General features: G+C 41.3%; 1 protein-coding gene across 3 annotated transcripts in view; it reads right to left on the bottom strand.

Moving 5' to 3' along the window:
• Nucleotides 1-18,371, bottom strand: part of DOK6 (docking protein 6) — a 438,959-nt gene that overhangs the window by 207,298 nt on the left and 213,290 nt on the right. For all 3 annotated transcript variants that reach the window (XM_073331713.2, XM_073331712.2, XM_073331714.2), the window contains one exon: nucleotides 9,570-9,684. In XM_073331713.2, the coding sequence (XP_073187814.1) occupies nucleotides 9,570-9,684 (115 nt within the window). The remainder of the gene's footprint in view (nucleotides 1-9,569; nucleotides 9,685-18,371) is intronic.

Here is an 18,371-nt window from a genome sequence, read left to right as displayed (position 1 = left end):
CTAACCTCTCTGTTTTTAACTAACTTTACACCCGAGGTTTAGAAATAAACAAACAAAACTTGGCTGTAAAATTTTGCTGTGCTGGAATAGAATACCTATTCTCTGATAGTGATTGTCAGCCTACAGAAAAAGACAATTCCCTTGTCTCTGCTCTGGGCCCAAATTAAAGCAAAAAACCTCCAACTACTTGGAAACCTGCTTACCCAGCCCAAAGAAAAAAAATTTTCTTTTCAAACCTGTGCTCCTTGTAAAACAAAAAAAAATCAAAATCCTAAAAAAAAACCTGCCACTTTTGTCTCCAGGCAAATGGGTAGAGCACACACCCCCTATTTACTTTTAGGAAGAAAAGAAAAAAAAAACCTCTGGGTTGGAAGACTGTGAATTTCCCTGCAGGAGTTAAGTACCCTGCCTCCAGGCAAAGAAAACCTGCAATTCACAAGATAATCCCCTTTTGTCTCTGCTTGGCCACAAAGCAGAGAGAAAACAAGCTGCTTTCAGTTTCAAAGCTGCTTTCTGGACTTCCTAAAATCTGTATTTCTAGTTCAAAAAATCTCAACTGGATCTCAAAATGATTTCAGGTTAATCCCACCACTGTGCCACCATGTCACGGTTCCTCCCCCACTCTGAACTCTAGGGTACAGATGTGGGGACCTGCATGAAAAACCTCCTAAGCTTATCTTTACCAGCTTAGGTCAAAACTTCCCCAAGGTACAAAATATTACATCCGTTATCCTTGGACTGGCCACTACCACCACCAAACTAATACTGGTTACTGGGGAAGAGCTGTTTGGACGCGTCCTTCCCCCCAAAATACTTCCCAAAACCTTGCACCCCACTTCCTGGACAAGGTTTGGTAAAAAGCCTCACCAATTTGCCTAGGTGACTACAGACCCAGACCCTTGGATCTTAAGAACAATGAACAATCCTCCCAACACTTGCACCCCCCCTTTCCTGGGAAATGTTGGATAAAAAGCCTCACCAATTTGCATAGGTGACCACAGACCCAAACCCTTGGATCTGAGAACAATGAAAAAGCATTCAGTGTTTTACAAGAAGACTTTTAATAAAAAATAGAAGTAAATAGAAATAAAGAAATCCCCCCTGTAAAATCAGGATGGTAGATATCTTACAGGGTAATTAGATTCAAAAACATAGAGAACCCCTCTAGGCAAAACCTTAAGTTACAAAAAAGATACACAGACAGAAATAGTTATTCTATTCAGCACAATTCTTTTCTCAGCCATTTAAAGAAATCATAATCTAACACATACCTAGCTAGATTACTTACTAAAAGTTCTAAGACTCCATTCCTGTTCTGTCCCTGGCCAAGACGACTACAGACAGACACAGGCCCTTTGTTTCTCTCCCTCCTCCCAGCTTTTGAAAGTATCTTGTCTCCTCATTGGTCATTTTGGTCAGGTGCCAGCGAGGTTACCTTTAGCTTCTTAACCCTTTACAGGTGAGAGGAGCTTTCCCCTGGCCAGGAGGGATTTCAAAGGGGTTTACCCTTCCCTTTATATTTATGACACCCCCTTGCTGCAATTTAGCCCATTGCGTCTTATTTTATCCTCAGAGGTTGAGCAGAACAATTTTTCTCCCTCCTCCTTGTAACAACCTTTTAAGCATTTGAAAACTGTTATAATGTTCCCTCTCAATCTTCTCTACTCCAGACTAAACAAAGTCAATCTTTTCAGTCTTCCCCCAGAGGTCATATTTTCTAGATTTTTAATCATTTGTGTTGCTCTTCTCTGGACTTTGTCCCCATTGTCCCCATCTTTCCTGAAATGTGGTGCCAGAACTGGGCACAATACTCCACTTGAGGTCTAATCAACATAGAGTAGAGTAGAATAGAGTAGAGTAGATTAGAGTATCTTGCTTAGAAAACTCCTGCTAATACATCCCAGAATGACGTTTGCTTTTTTTTTTTTGCAACAGTGTTATATTGTTGACTCATATTTAGTTTGTGATACACTATGACCCTCAGATCCCTTTTCTGCAGTACTCCTTCCTAGGAAGTCATTTCCTATTTTGTAGTGCGCAACTGATTGTTCCTTCCTAAGTGGAGTAGTTCACATTTGTCCTTATTGAATTTCATCCTATTTACTTCAAACCATTCTCCAGTTTGTCTAGATCATTTTAAATTTCAATTCTATCCTCTTGCAACACCTCCCAGTTTGGTATCATCCGCAAACTTGCTAAGTGTACTCTCTATGCCATTGTCTAAATCATTGATGAACATATTGAACAGAACTGATCTCTGTGGGACCTCACTCAATTTGCCCTTACAGATGGGCTGTGAAGCACTGATAACTACTCTCTGGGAATGGTTCTTGAACCAATTATGGACCCACTGTGATGTTCCCCTCTGGTGTTATCCAGACCAGTGATCTTCTAGGTCACTCCAATCCTTGACTCTGAGAGCCAGCCTTACCCTGTTCTGATGTGAGAACTCCCACTCCTGGGCTATTCATGCACAGCCTCTAGCATGTAAACTGCTCCTTGGATTGTGCCACCAAATGACACTAGCCAATACCTCCGGCCTCAGACACAACCCTAGGAACCTCCATCTTGCACTGTCCAGTTATGCCCACTGGATGCTGCAAGCTTATATGAGTTTATCAATTTAAGAAAGAAATCGATATGCACCAGGCTTGTTATCCCAAGGGGAGTCTCTGACACAATTCAAACCAAACGCACTGCTTCAGGTAAAATAAACAAACAGATTTATTAACTGCAAAGATAGATTTTAAGTGAGTATAAGTCAAAGCATAACAAGTCAAATTTAGTCAAATGAAATAAAAGCAAAATCATTCTAAGCTGATCTTAACACTTTCCATGCCCTTACAAATTTAGCTGCGTCTCACCACAGGCTGGCTGGTTGCCCTTCAGCCAGGCTCTGCCCTTTGATCAGCACTTCAGTCGCTTTGTGTGGTGTCTGTAGATGTAGGTGGAAGAGAGAGGAAGAGCATGGTAAATGACTCTCCCTTTTACCATGTCCTTTCTTCCCTCTCGGCTTTGCCCCTCCCCTTCAGGGTCAGGTGAGCACTACCTCATCGCAGTCCCAAACTGACCAAAGGAACGGGGGAGACTCACTCAAGAGTTCAATAGATCCTTTGTTGTTGCCTAGGCCAGTGTCCTTTGTTCCTATGAGGCTGGGCTGAGTTTGTCCCATACATGACCTGATGAGGTGCGAACTGCCCCTCTGCTTCTGGAGAGTTTTTGTCTGGGCTTGCTTTAAGCTACGAGGACATATTTTCAGCCTCAGAACTATATACATGAAATTACAACCTAGAATGTTACTATAACATTAGTATAACAACGATTACTATGACATTACCATAACAAGAATGCTCAGTACATAATGAGCCTTCTGAAGATTCCTGACATGACAAACTTTGCATTAGATACTACACAATCATATTGTAAGGATGAACATGGGGGGTGCTGGGTGTTCCCCGAGGTACAGAATGTCACACCCACCTTATAGTAGTTTAATCTAGGTTGTATTTCCCTAGTTTGTTTATGAGAAGGTCATGCAAGACAGTGTCAAAAGCTTTACTAAAGTCAAGATATACCACATCAACCGCTTCCCCCTATCCACAAGGCTTGTTACTCTGTCAAAGAAAGCTATCAGGATGGTTTGACACCATTTGTTCTTAACAAATCCATGCTGACTGTTACTTATCTTATTATCTTCTAGATGTTTGCAAATTGATTGCTTAATTATTTGCTCCATTGTCTTTCCAGGTACAGAAGTTAAGCTGACTGGTCTGCAATTCCCCGGGTTGTCCTTATTTCCCTTTTTCTAGATTGGCACTATATTTGTCCTTTTCCAGTCTTCTGGAATCTCTCCCTTCTTCCATGACTTTTCAAAGATAATCGTTAATGGCTCAGATATCTCCTCAGTCAGCTCCTTGAGTATTCTAGGATGCATTTCATCAGGCCCTGGTGACTTGAAGACATCTAACTTGTCTAAGTAATTTTTAACTTGTTCTTTCCCTATTTTAGCCTCTGATCCTACCTCATTGGACTGGTATTCACTATGTTAGACATCCAATCACTACTAAACTTTTTTGGTGATAACCGAAACAAAGAAGTGATTAAGCACCTCTGCCTTTTCACATTTTCTGTTATTGTCCCCCCCCACCCCCACACACACCTAAATGAGTAATGGGCCTACCCTGTCCTTGGGTCTTGCTCTTGCTTCTAATGTATTTGTAGAATGTTTTCTTGTTACCCTTTATGTCTCTAGCTAGTTTAATCTCATTTTGAGCCTTGGCCTTTCTAATTTTGTCCCTACATATTTGTGTTATTTGTTTATATTTATCCTTTGCAATGTAACCTAGTTTCCACTTTTTGTAGGACTCTTTTTTGAGTTTCAGATGATTGAAGTTTTCCTGGTTAAGACAGGGTAATCTCTTGACATAATTCCTATCTTTCCTATGCAGTGGGATAGTTTGCTCGTGTCCTTAACAATGTCTCTCTGAAAAACTGCCAACACTTTTGAACTGTTTTCCCCCTTAGACTTGCTTCCCATGGGATCTTACCTAACTCCCTGAGTTTGCTAAAGTCTTCCTTCTTGAAGTCTTATTGTATTGTTTTCCCTTTCATGATCACTTTCACCTAAGATGCATTCCAATTTCAAATTCTCATCCAGTTCCTCCCTATTTGTCAAAATCAGATCTAGAACAGTCTCAGCCCTAGTATCTTTCCCCACCTTCTGAAATGAAAATTGTCTCCAATACATTCCAAGAGTTTGTTGGATAATCTGTATCCTGCTGAATTATTTTTCCAACAGATGTCTGGGTAGTTGAAGTCCCCCATCACCACCAAGTCTTGTGCTTTGAATAATTTTGTTAGTTGTTTAAAATAAGCTTCATCCACCTCTTCTTCCTGGTTAGATGGTCTGTAGTAGATCCCTACCATGACATATCCTTGTTTTTTATCCCTTTTATTCTTACCCAGATACTTTTAACAAGTCTGTCTCCTATTTTTATCTCAACCTCAGTCCAAGTGTACACATTTTTAACATATAAGGTAACACCTTCTCCCTTTTCCCCCCTGCCTGTCCTTTCTGAGCAAGCTGTACCCTTCTATTCTAATATTCCAGTCATACATATTATCCCACCAAGTCTCTGTGATGCCATCTATGTCATAGTTGTGTTTATTAACTAGCATTTCAAATTCTTCCTGCTTATTCCCCATACTTCTTGCATTAGTATATAAACATCTAAGATACTGATTTGATTCCCCCACTCCAGCTGTGTCTTATCTCTCCTTTATCCCTGCTATAACAGCCTATGTTCCCACCAAATTCCAACCCTTCTCCCAGGTCTCCATGTTTTTGACTTACCTGTGAGCTTTGGTCACCTGTCCTCTTTGAACCTAGTTTAAAGCCCTCCTCATGAGGTTAGCCAGTATGTATCCAAATATACTCTTCCCTATTCCTTGATAGGTGGACCCCATCACTGCTTAGCAGTCCTACTTCCTGGAACTGCATCCCATTAAGAGAGCTGAAACCCTCCTGGTGGCACTATCACTGCAGCCAGGCATTTATCTCCAGGATGCATCTGTCTCTGCCTGGGCCCCTACCTTTGATCGGAAGGATTGAAGAGAACACCACCTGCTCCCCCAATTCCTTCACCCTTACTCCCAGAGCCTTGTTGTCACTTCTGATCTTTTTAGGATCATACCTTGCAGTATCATTAGAGCCCACATGAATGAGCAGCATGGGATAGTATTCAGAGGGCTGGATAATCCTTGACAATCTAAACATCTAGGACATGGGTTCCTGACAGGCGGCATACTTCCTGGGATGCAACATCAGGCTGACAGATGGGTGCCTCCATCTGGAGCACCTGGCATTGGCCACTGTCAGAAGATAGGATACTGGGCTAGATGGACATTTGGTCTGATCCAGTGTGGCCATTCTTATGTTCTTGCATGTAATTTTCTAGGGTTTTTTTATGAAGCTGTACAAATGGATATTCCATCATGTGGCATCACCTTGACACCCAAAGGGGTCATAAGCATGGTTGGAACATTTAGATTCATTAAGACCTCTGAATCTTGAGTTAATGCAGTAACTGATAACAATAGTAGATGCTGCTTGAAATCTGGCTCTTGACTCTGCATTCGAGTCTGGGAGCTTCCTCGCAATGCTGCCTGGGACCCAGTAGGGGGAGCACTGAAAGCAAAGGAGAGAGAGAGTGTTCCTGCTCTCAGTTCTTGTGGCGAGTGCAACAGCAGCCAGGAGCAGCAACCACGGCGACAGTTCTGCTCAGCACCTGCAACCCTAGGATTGAGTGTGCTAATTATAGACAGAAATGTCAAAAAAAGAATCTGCAAACTCTAACAATTCTCTACTGAGATTGTTCAAACAGATTTTCAGAGGCTCATAACTTGGCCAATTTTGGGTGGTTTTTCACAGGAAAGTTCAGCTTCTCGACAAAACATTTGTCAGAATCTTCCTTCCTACTCCCAAATATGGTCTGAACTATTTCTGGTGAAACTCACCAACAGACTTTAGTCTGATGCAGACACCCAACATGGAAAATTTCAGCCTGAATAGTTAAAATTTGGCAAACTCATATGTAACTCTAAACAGGGTTTTATAATGGGAAAATATTATCAGCTCTGCCCATAATAAAGAGCATTAAATCCAGTGCTTCTACACATTACATTCAGGATTCCATGATGCAGGGTTTTTTTTTCATTTAAAAAACAAACATAGTTATGAAGATTTCCTACAACAGCTTTTCTACTTGTTTTAAAATACCACAGTTAGTGACCCCTGAAAATACAATAAAAGTTATGCCATTTGGAGTAGTTTGGTACAGCAGTCTTGAGAATTGATTCATCCAACAATTTTTTTTTATTTTATTGAACACAGAAATAGCACCAAGATGATCCTTCAATCACTTTTATCTTTTATATGACTTTCATAGGAAGAATTATGTAACTGTTTCTCAAAAGACTTAATAAAGGTCTGTCACTTATGCCCTTTTAGAGCTTTGTATCATCAGAATAGAATTATCTTTTGTAGCTTCAGGCATTAAATATGATAATAATACTGTATTATGAGATACTGGTAACATTTTTTAAAAAGTTTTTTTCCCCTAATTTCAAATTTTCCTGTCTGGCCACATGCCTGGAGATTTTATACCCATTTTGTGTTGGCGTTGCTCTTCAACCATGTATATTAATAAGACTATAAAATGATAAATAATTGACTTGACAATGTAGTTAAATAAGGTGGCTTAGAAAACAACTCCTAATTGCCACTATTTTCCCACTTTGCCTCCCACACAACCATAGCATAAGAATTTTAAAAATCTTTACACTGCAACCAACCAGTCTCAGCATGAGACGACTAGCACGAATGCTCTACCCATCTTCCCTCTGGTTTCATTTGTCACCAAGACATTCACAAAAATCTCAGACAACACGTTTGGTTTGGGTGCTAGACAGGTAAATCTGGAACGAGTGAGAGTGCCCTTCTTTCCACATCAAGGTGGTCATTTTATATCATTTTCAGTTTTTTTGTGTTTGGCAGTCTTTTGAACCAGGTCAAATTAGAATATGCAGTTTCGCTCAGAGGGGTTGAGGCTCCTCTGGATTTGCTTTAATCACTCCCCAGTGATTTTAGTTCCTGCAAGAAACTACTGTAGCTCTCCCCGAAGCCCATGCAGATACATATAAAACTTATGAAGTTGATACAATGGTCTTTTTGAATATTCCATGATTCTATAACTCAGGTCATAGGTTGACAGTCCCTGATAGTTCAATTTATTACTTTTTCCAAGTCACTGCATAGCTTGTCCTGTTTCAAGACACAAATTATCTCATTCACACCCCATAAATAACAAGATAAGTGAACAGAAACTCAATCACATTTTTCCCCCATGAAAATAAACCACTGGTTTCCCAGTTCTCCACAGGCTGAGGGTATGCTTCCTAGCTGCAGTAGAGAATCAAAGAGCCAAGTTCCTGTGGAACTGATTTTAAAGTTGCTGAGATTTAATGTAATTGAATTCTATGTATGATTATGTTAGGGTGCCTAGAGCCATGGTGTGCAACCTGCAGCCCGTCAGGGTAAACTAATTGTGGGCTGCAAGACATTTTGCTGACATTGGCCGTCCGCAGGCATGGCCTCCCCCGCAGCTCCCAATGGCTGCGGTTCACCATTCCCGGCCAGCATGAGCTGCAGGAAGTGGCAGCCAGCACGGCCCTGGGGCCTGCCGCTTCCCGCAGATTCCATTGGCCAGGAACGGAGAACCATGGCCACCGGGAGCTGCAAGGGGCTGTGCCTGTAGATGGTCAATGTCAGCAAAATATCTGTCGGGCAGCAATCAGATTACCCTGATGGGCTGCATGCGGCCCGTGGACCGCAGGTTGCCCACCACTGGCCTGGAGTCTGGGATAGGTGTCTATTATTTTTTAACTCTAAAATAGATAAATAAAACTAATAGACTCACTGACACATACCACCTATTTACCTTTGCTGCTGATACCCCTGAACTGGATCCTAGAAAGCCACAGCAATTTTTTTTTCCGTTTTACCTCAAAATTCACTTCTCTGTCAGGTTATCCCTCTGATTTTGAGTAGTTTTACGGATACTACTCATGTGAATGGAGTTAAGCACATGGATAAATGTTTGCATGACTGGGGCCTAAATGTGCATATCCAATGATATATTGCCTTTTTGCAATCTCCCTTCCCAATATTTATTGTTATCCTTTGTGGTGTTACGTCTAATTTAGACTGTCTGCTCTTACAGAATGTCATTTTATTTGTCTGTAATGCTCTGTTACGTGCATTCATGGTACTGTATATTGTTTAATAATAATTAAGGAAATGTATAGCTTTAAACAATCTAGTACAACTTAAACAAATGTGTGTTATCAATTAATAAGAAATGTGCAACTTTAAAGACTTAAATCATTTTTTTAAGTGTAACGCACCAATGGATATAGTCATATACTTGTGTGGTTTCAAAACAAGAAAGCTAGTGTACTTTGAAAATACAAAGCATTTGGTGTCTCACTAATGATAGGTGATTTTATGAACCACAATACCCAAATACACTTAGAACTTTATTCATTCATCATGTCAGCTAACTGTTCAATGTATAAATTGCTTGAAGTTTGGCTTTAAAGTGTCTTGAGATTTTAATTGTTTTTTGCCTCTCTCTTTCGCGTGACAGCATCACTCCCCTAGCAAATGCTTATAGCAACACTTGGCAAAAAACAGAATCCGTGTCACTGCTTGCCTTAATAATGTCCCATAGGTATGTTTACTTGTTCTACAAGCTTAGCTGAAAACCTCAAGAGTCTCTGGACCATCTGGGCACAAAACCCAGACAAAGACAAATAATAAATCATCATCAAAACCTCTGTAAACAACAACACAATCAAAACTTCCAGTATTGGTTACTTTTAAAAAATGCAACACATTTCCTTTAACATAAGGCTTACTATTTATTGCTGTATCTTAATCCATCTTCTGAGTCATTGTTTCATATACAGCTTGATTTCCTGAAGCTGGAGATGTGGTAGTAATTGCTTACCTGACTCACAGGCAAATGTCTTTGATGTCTCATCATGAAAAATAATTGCCACTGCATGCTTCTTTGTCTCTCTAGGCAGTCTGGTTATGTTTTTGATGTTGTGAAGCTCAGTTACCTTGAAGTGAAGAGAAACATATTTTAGACCAGTGTATAAATAGTACAGAACACTCACCCCAGATGTTCAGTTTTCACTACAATCACCACATTGTCGGATAGCCATCTGAATTCATTTTCTTGTAGCTGAGAAACAATATACAAGTGTGTCAAGTCAACAGCTGCAGAATTGTCTACAGAATTTATCTTCTGTCAAAAATATATGGTCTTATTTTTTTTTCATTTTATGAGAATGTGCATGAAAAAGTATTAACATATTCTTTTTCATCTAGACTGGCTTTGCACTCTCCCTATACTACAACAAACTTCTGTGAACATACAAATTGGCAAATCTGTTGCAGAATTTGTAGCCAGTATGTTGCTGTTAAAGAAATAGCAGTATCTTATTAGCCAAGGGAAGCAGCCAATTCATTGTACCAATTAACACCATACACCTTCATACTGACACTGTGTCATTTATCTTTAAAGTGGAATTGGCAGCTCCAGTGCTGTCCTTGTCAAAACTAGAAAGTCATAATTCTAACTTTAACTATGGATTCAAAAATTGAGAAGGTCCAGGAAAAACTTAGCAAGAAGAAATTAGCCATAATATAATAAATTAATTGCATAAACAATGCAATATATATTTTCCCATCGTTTAATTCTCATGGATTTTTTCAATTAACACTAAATGGGAGAAAAATACCCAGAAAAATACGAGTACTTCTAGTACTGCCTATTAAGTAGCATTTCCCATTACAAGGCCCTGATTTTAGTTCCTCATAACTTTATGAAACTTTAACCATTTAGGCTGAAATTTTCCAGGCCAGGTGTCTCCCTCATGCTGAATTGTTCTGAAAATTTTCAGCCAAAACAGTTCAGCCATTTATAAAAAAAGATGCTAAGGATTTTGCCCATAACAACAAAATTCTGGAGCCCTTTTCTATGGACAGCTCTAGCACTCACATTCAAGGACTAGAAATTTGGCAGGGAGATGGCCTATATGTCAGCAATGGGCCTGTTACTGTCCACATGAAAATCTGCCCAAATTTGGCCAATTTATAAGCATTTGAAAAAATTCCCTTTTACACATGTTCAGTAGAGACTTAAAGGATTTTAGCTGCTAAACTCTAAAAAAATTCTATTCACGCTGAGCATGTTCCAGCTCAGGAATACAAAGGACCTTCCCTATACTTGCTTGTCTGGGTTGCTATGGACTGTGAGGGTCTGGACTCCGGACCTGAGAGAAGAGTTTGTCTCATGAAAGCAATGACACCCCTACACTCAATGCCCAGAATGCAGAGGTCATCGGAGCTAGACCAGCTGGGAGCAGTAGATTGCAGAAGGAAAATGATCAGGATGAGAGAGGGTAGAGAGTGGTACTGAAGGCTGGTAGTAGGGGAAGAGAGGGAAACTGGGTTGGAAGTTGGGGAAGAATATGACTGGTTGGGCAAGGTGACTGGATTGGAATTCAGTAGGTGATAGGGGAGACAGATTGGTGAGGAGTTGGAGGGAAACTGGAATGGCTAGAAAAAGAGACTGGGACCAAGAACCATGGAGTGGGGAGGGGAGAACATGAAGATGGTGGAGAGGCAGATCTGATGAGGAACCAGAATAGAGGGGAAGAACTAGGACTGGCTGGGAAGACTGGGATAAGGAGTTGGGGGACATTAAGATTGGATGAGGAATCCAGGGCGGGAGATTCGGAAGCAATAAGGAAGGTAAAAATTCATAGAGATAGGGATGGGGAACAGGACAAGTCATGACTGAGGCAGGGAGATTGTGCCTGGGATGAGAAGCCTGAGGAGTGGGGTCTGGGACTGGATAGGCAAGGTGAATGGGATTGGAACAAGACAAAAAGGGGAGTGAAGAAATAAGACGGGCACAAAGACAGGTTGGAGAGGATGGTGCACCAGGGTTTGTGCCCACTAGAGCACACTCGCTTCCGCTGCCTGGAACAGAATACCAGATTCCTTAAGTCTCACCAAATTTTTGCTGTCAGCAAATTTCTGTCAAACTCTCTGGCAAAGGGTCCCATCTCTCTCTAGCAGTGGTCCAAAGACAAAATGGAAAGCTACTCCTGCTATCAGTTACTCTTTAGGTCAAGTGGCAGAGGTCTGCGTGGTTGATCTAAAGATTCCAACCCTGCTGATGAACATGTGGGGGTCAATATGATACTGTCAAAGTTTGACTCAGACTCACAATTTATCAGACCACTCTGTTTTATTAGCAAAGCTGCTCTGCTAATACATTTAGAAGTGAGCCCCCCGAGTGGGGCTTGTGTCTCTTAATTTATACAGTTTTTTGGAGAACAAGTTACAGAGAAGTTACAGACAGAAGAAGAAAAAGATTTTAGTCACCACCCTTCGAGATCCCTGAGACCAGTCACGTATCCTCAATTACCTGCCACCCTTAACAATCTCCTTTAACAGCTTCCAGTTAACTTAACTAATTGCCCTTCACACCTTCCATTCTGATGCCTGCTTCTTAGACGTGCTGGCCCTATCTTAATTGCTTCTCCATTCAAAAGCTAACTGTCCCTACGTGTGCTCCCTCAGATACTTTGTAACATGTTTTGGCATGCCCTCTCATATACAATGTATCCAGCATGTCCCCTTATACAATGTTATACTTATACAATGTTATACTTCCACAATACCATATGATGGAATTTCAGGGTTTTTCCCCCTGTTTGTTCTCATAAAAACCTTGGAAGTTGTACACAGAAGAACTATGTTAAAAGAACATTACTGGGACCTAGTCTCCACTGGCAACCCCTCCAAGTGAATATACACTGATACTGGAAAAAAGGTTCCTTTGCTGAATGCATCCGATGAAGTGAGCTGTAGCTCATGAAAGCTTATGCTCAAATAAATTTGTTAGTCTCTAAGGTGCCACAAGTACTCCTGTTCTTCTTTGCGAATACAGACTAACACGGTTGCTACTCTGAAACCTATAGATTACACTGGTTCCCCAAATAAAATAAGCTCTACCAACAAAAAAAAAATAATCTCTGCTTTTGCTGTGTCTACACTAGGATTTTTGCCACTTTAGTAATGCTGTTAAAAAACAAAACAAAACCCTAACTGACATTACTATACCGGCAAAAGTTTCTCATGTAGACTTAGACTAAGGTCGTAAAGTCAAGCACTCAAAAGTTAGGAAATGCAAAATTAAGGTTACTTGTGCAACCTTAATTAGCCCCCTTGTGAGTATCCATTATGATACAGTTTTTAACTACATGAGCACATACTATATATTCCACAAGACCCCTGCCTCTGGGCACAGGATGGACATTGCTCATTGAACAAACAGCTATTCAATATTTTGTTTTATCTTCATTGTTCAACATGTGGTCCTAGGTCTTATGTACTGCACACTAATCGAACACTGCTCTGCAGACATAATTGTTCATTTCTTCAGGTTTTTTTTATGGCGCTCATCACCATAATATCTGAGTACTTCATAAAGAGTTCATTTAATATTTACAATACTCCCCCACCTCCGTGAGGTGAGGGGATGGTATTATCCCTGTCAAGGTTCCTTCCCCACTCTGAACTCTAGGGTACAGATGTGGGGACCTTCATGAAAGACCCCCTAAGCTTATTCTTACCAGCTTTGCTTAAACGCTGCTACCACCAAAGTGTTACACAAAGAACAGGGGAAGTGCCCACTTGGAAACGTATCCCCCCCAAAATATCTCCCCAAGCACTACACCCCCTTTCCTGGGGAAAGCTTGATAAAAATCCTCACCAATTTGCATGGATGAACACAGACCCAAACCCTTGGATCTTAAGAACAATGAAAAAAAGCAATCAGGTTCTTAAAAGAAGACTTTTAATTAAAGAAAAAATAAAAGGATCACCTCTGTAAAATCAGAATGGTAAATACCTTACAGGGTAATCCAATTCAAAACATAGAGAATCCCTCTAGGCTAAACCTTAAGTTACAAAAAGACTCAAAAACAGGATATACATCCCATTCAGCACAACTTATTTTCTCAGCCATTTAAACAAAACAGAATCTAACGCATATCTAACTAGATTGCTTACTGACTCTTTACAGGAGTTCTGACCTGCATTCCTGCTCTGGTCCCGGCAAAAGGATCACACACAGAGAGAGACTCTTTGTCCCCCCCCTCCCAGCTTTGAAAGTATCTTGTCGCCTCATTAGTCATTTTGGTCAGGTGCCAGCGAGGTTATCTTAGCTTCTTAACCCTTTACAGGTGAAAGGGTTTTTCCTCTGGCCAGGAGAGATTTAAAGGTATTTACCCTTCCCTTTATATTTATGACAATCCCATTTTACAAATGGGAGCTGAAGCATAAGAGATTATGGTCAAAAGTATCCACTAATTTGGGGTGCTCAATTACTGACACCTGTTGCCTCCAGAGAGGCGCCGCAAAGAACGAAGCGGGGAAAATGCATTAATTAATGGTGGGAGAGGAGGAAGCGCAGAATCCAATAACTGAACGGCAGGAAGATGCCAGAATTTAATAAATGAAGGGGAACCCAAAATTAATTCACTAAAAGATAGGAGGGTGGATAAACTCCCAGGCTCATTAATTAGCAATAGGATTTAGAGCTCAGAAATCATGAGATTGACTGACTGGAGAGAGTCCAAATTAACTAACTGAGGTGTCGGTTAGTTCTCAGTGTGTGATTATTGGTCTGAATTTATTAAATTATTTATTATCAGCAATCCATGGACAGAGGGGTGGGGAAATAAGTTGCACCCATACTCTGAGCCCCTCTCAACTTCACCACAGGGCACTTGGATGCCAGCGATGCGGAGAAAACCCTCACAATCTGGCACCAGGACTACGGCCAAAATACAGGTAGGAGGATCATTCGAGAGAAGGAGTGGCTTTCTCTCTTCCCAGACTTTTCTAAACCCCAGCCAAGCTAGCGATCTGGTTATTTATTGGTGCGGGAGTGAAGATGTAGTTTAAACAGATGTGGCTTTGGAGGATTTGTAGCCTTGGAAGTGTGAAATCTCAGGTACTTTTCACTATGGATAGAAAAGTTGGGCCTATAATTTTAAAGGTGTTTTGGCACCTAAGGATGCAGATACGTGGCTAGTGAGGTTTTTCAGAGGTGCCTAACTGCCATTGATTTAAGATTAGGGGTTCAGAATCTAAATAGATAAGTAACACTATAACATGAAAGAAATATAGATGACCCTAATTAAATGGGGAGAAGCATATGAAGTAGACGGTGTTAGATGTATCTGTATAAATGGTTATGAGAACAACGTTCAGAAAAACCCAGTATAATATACACTAAATGAACAATGGAAGATTTCTCTCTCTGGAGCAGGAGGAAAGGAAATACTAGATAATAATCTTCAAAAGCTTTGAATGGTGACAAGATGTCATAAACTGCATCAAGAACTCTTTAAACAACTCTTCAGCCAGAGATACAAGTTATGCTAGGTAGTGATTTTTTCCTTTATCACTTGAGGATTAAAGATTATCAAAATGATCCTGCAGTAAATAGTTCCTGAGCTGCCTTTGATAAAAAAAAATAGATTAAAAAAACACTCCAATCTAGGCACCGAAACTATATAAGAATTTTGATAGTAACTCAAATTTTGTTCAGAGGCTACTATCAACAAAACTGTGAAGATATATTTAGCCATCCACACAGAAGCAAAAGATTTTACTTGTCTCTCACACTAATCATTATATTAAATTATATCATGCAACAAATAATTGTATTAAAATACATCAGCAATAGAAAAAACAGTGTCAGTCACACACAGAGTAGCATTCAACATTGCCAATTGGAAGTAAGCAGGGGGTGAGTCCTTCTGTTTGACTCACTGGGAAGAAATGCTTTGATTTTCATGGGACTCAGATACACACCTTAGAAGCAGGGCAATGGGGGACCATTTTCTGCCACATTCTTTTTGTCCTTTACAATGTGCTATGATCAGCACTGAGCCACCATGGTTCTCCAGATTTTCAACAGACTGTTCGTAAAGTTCCTTGTTTGGTGGGTCAAGTACAGCTGCATGAAATTCACATTTGGTTTCATAGGATTTTGATTCCTAGAATGTCGTGGGCTTCCTGCCACTCATATTGGTTGTCACCATATTGGTTGCCACCATATTGGTTGTACAGGGCAGGGGGTTAATTGGTTGTTGAATAATGCATAATTTCATGTAGAAAATGCGCTTATTTTTTCCATAAAATTCATGAAATTTTCTATGGAAATGGGCCTATTTTCAACACCGTAAAAAATATTTGGAGTTGTTTTGTATTTAATTACAAATGTTTCCCCTGTATAGATTTCTGTTATTAGAAACCTTTCAAGGTTTAGAGCCTGTTCTCAGGATTTTTCTTGGTCAATAAAAAGAATTCTACTACTGAATTTTTTAAACAGCTACTTCTCTTCCCACTAAAGGGACATTGCCTACTTGGAACCCAGCCATTTTCTGAAAGTGGAGTTACAATTACTTTCAGGTACTCCCAACTGCTCCTGACCCCTCCTAATGACATTTGAGGTTTTCAAGTCACATGTTTTCATTTTTTAAAAGTATTTCTCACCCATTGGGATATGAGATTCCCACACAAATATTGGGGCAAACTGACCAAAAGGCTACACAAGTGAAACTGACTACAGAGAAATAGTGAGAGTGACCATACTCAAAGTACTGCCAAGCGCATAAAATGAACAAAACTGAAAAAAAAAGAGTCAAGATGTTTCCTGCATTCTTTAATCTTTGACTGACATCGATCTCAGACGAAACTGTCCAGTTAACTGATGCAACAAGAATCACCTTAGCAATAGTGGTGGAGCCTTCCCAAAAGTGTGTGGGTCCCTGGGTGGGTCTCTGCCCCCTCCGTGGTCCCATCCCCAGCCAAGCTGGAAGCTGGAGCAGGCTGGGAACCACGGACCCTCCACCTGCCTGGGGTAGGGAGGACAAGAGCATCCCCCAGCTCTTGTCCATGCCCAGCAGCCCCCCTGCTCAGGGTTTGTGGCTCCTGCACAGCTCTCCCCAACCCGACTCCAGCCAAGGGATGGGGCCTTGGAGCCACAGCCTGTCCCTGGTAACTGGGTGAGGGGCCCTGGGGGCAGGGATATGGGGTGCTCTCTGCCCCCGCACTTCAGCCACTGCAGATGGAGGGTCTGTGGTGCCCCATGCTGCCCAGAATCCCTGGCTGGGCTCCAGCTGCTGGCGAGGTGGGATGGCGCATGGCAAAATGTGGACGGGCCAGGCCTGTCTACTTTCAAAAAGTGAGAGGGCCATGGCCCCTCTGGTTCCAGAGCCCTTACATCTTATAAAAGAAAAGAATCCAGTTTTCACATCATTTTGCTTCTGGCACTTTAGTAACTCCCTCTGTTCATAATGGGTCAGGTCCTCAGTCCTCTTTCAGCAATGCAAAAAGGGATAGAAATTTGTCTTTAAAAGCCTGCTGGGGATTATCCTTATATCACTGTCAGAAAGCTAGTATTGCTAGCTCTTCATCAGCTTCTCCTGGCAGCTCAACTTGTTCTGAGGACCAGATAAGTTCATGACTGCTCCTAGCATCAAAATCTGGAAAGCCAGTAGAAAGCAACTTATGCCTCTGTACTCAAGTGTGCTAAGTACAAGATCTTAAGTATCTAGTTCTGCTTGTGTCCACACTTAAATTTGTCTTCCACTGCTGTAAGTGACCTATTAGGCCAATATAGTAATATCACCTCCCCAAGCAGCATTGAGCCAAGGTCAAGGTACAGAGATCAACATAGCTGATAGGTAGACACTGTGTTACCTGTGCCAAGCCTAATAGTCATCCAGCAGCTGTCCCACAATGCCCAACACTGACTGCTCTGGTCACCATTGTGAACTCTACTGCCCAGGGGTTATGGAGACTGGAAGCTGCCCCTCTCCTTTAAAGACCCACAATTTTTTGAAATTCCTTTTCCTGATTTCCTCTCTAGCAGCTCTCCATTGTTGTGTGCATCTGCCCAGCTGACCATGCCAGCTATGTGCTCCAGACATGCTACAGCCTGGAGCAGACAAGAGATATTGGATCTCTTGGGCCTGTGGTGAGAAGAGGCTGTGCAAGCACAGCTATGGACCTGCCACGGAAACGTGGATATCAACAAGCAGATTGCTCAGCCTGCCCCTGGTTCCTGACTATTTTCTGTGACTTGACCCTGGGCCCCAGGTCCTGCTTCCAGACTATGGCTTGACCCCACCCCTTCAGCTCTGGACCCAGGTTATTGACTGTGGCTCGACCTCCTTCTCCAGTCCATCTATGGACGTGACTGTCTGGCTGTGGTCCCTGACACCCACTCTCATGAAAACTCCTCTTTCTCATCCTTGTGTGTGCCCGTGCGCAATTATATTTCTCAAAATATGCAATGTTGTTGTAGTTGTGTTGGTTCCAGGACAATAGAGAGATGTGGGTGAGGTAATATCTTCTAGTGGACCAACTTCTTGTCTCTCCCATCGACAGATTTTGGTTTAATAACAGAACCACCTTGTCTCTTTCATATTTCTCAATGACTTTCATTACAGGGCCTAGGTATGAAGTCTTTCTTTTACCTCAGATTGTTTTTTCCCCACTCTACCTGCCAGGCCATCTAAGAGAATGCCCTTGTGACAGTTGCTCCATTGTTTGGAAGTTAGACCAATTCAGCCCTAACAGCTTGCAATCACTGGTCTTATGATTGTGGGTGGAGGGGAAGTGTTGAAACGATGCTCCTCCTGACGTTCCA

The sequence above is a fragment of the Lepidochelys kempii genome, chromosome 2 (assembly GCF_965140285.1).
Source record: "Lepidochelys kempii isolate rLepKem1 chromosome 2, rLepKem1.hap1, whole genome shotgun sequence".
NCBI classification, from domain to species: domain Eukaryota; kingdom Metazoa; phylum Chordata; order Testudines; family Cheloniidae; genus Lepidochelys; species Lepidochelys kempii.
Note: the sequence above shows the minus strand (reverse complement) of the source record. Positions and strands in the feature narration are given on the sequence as shown.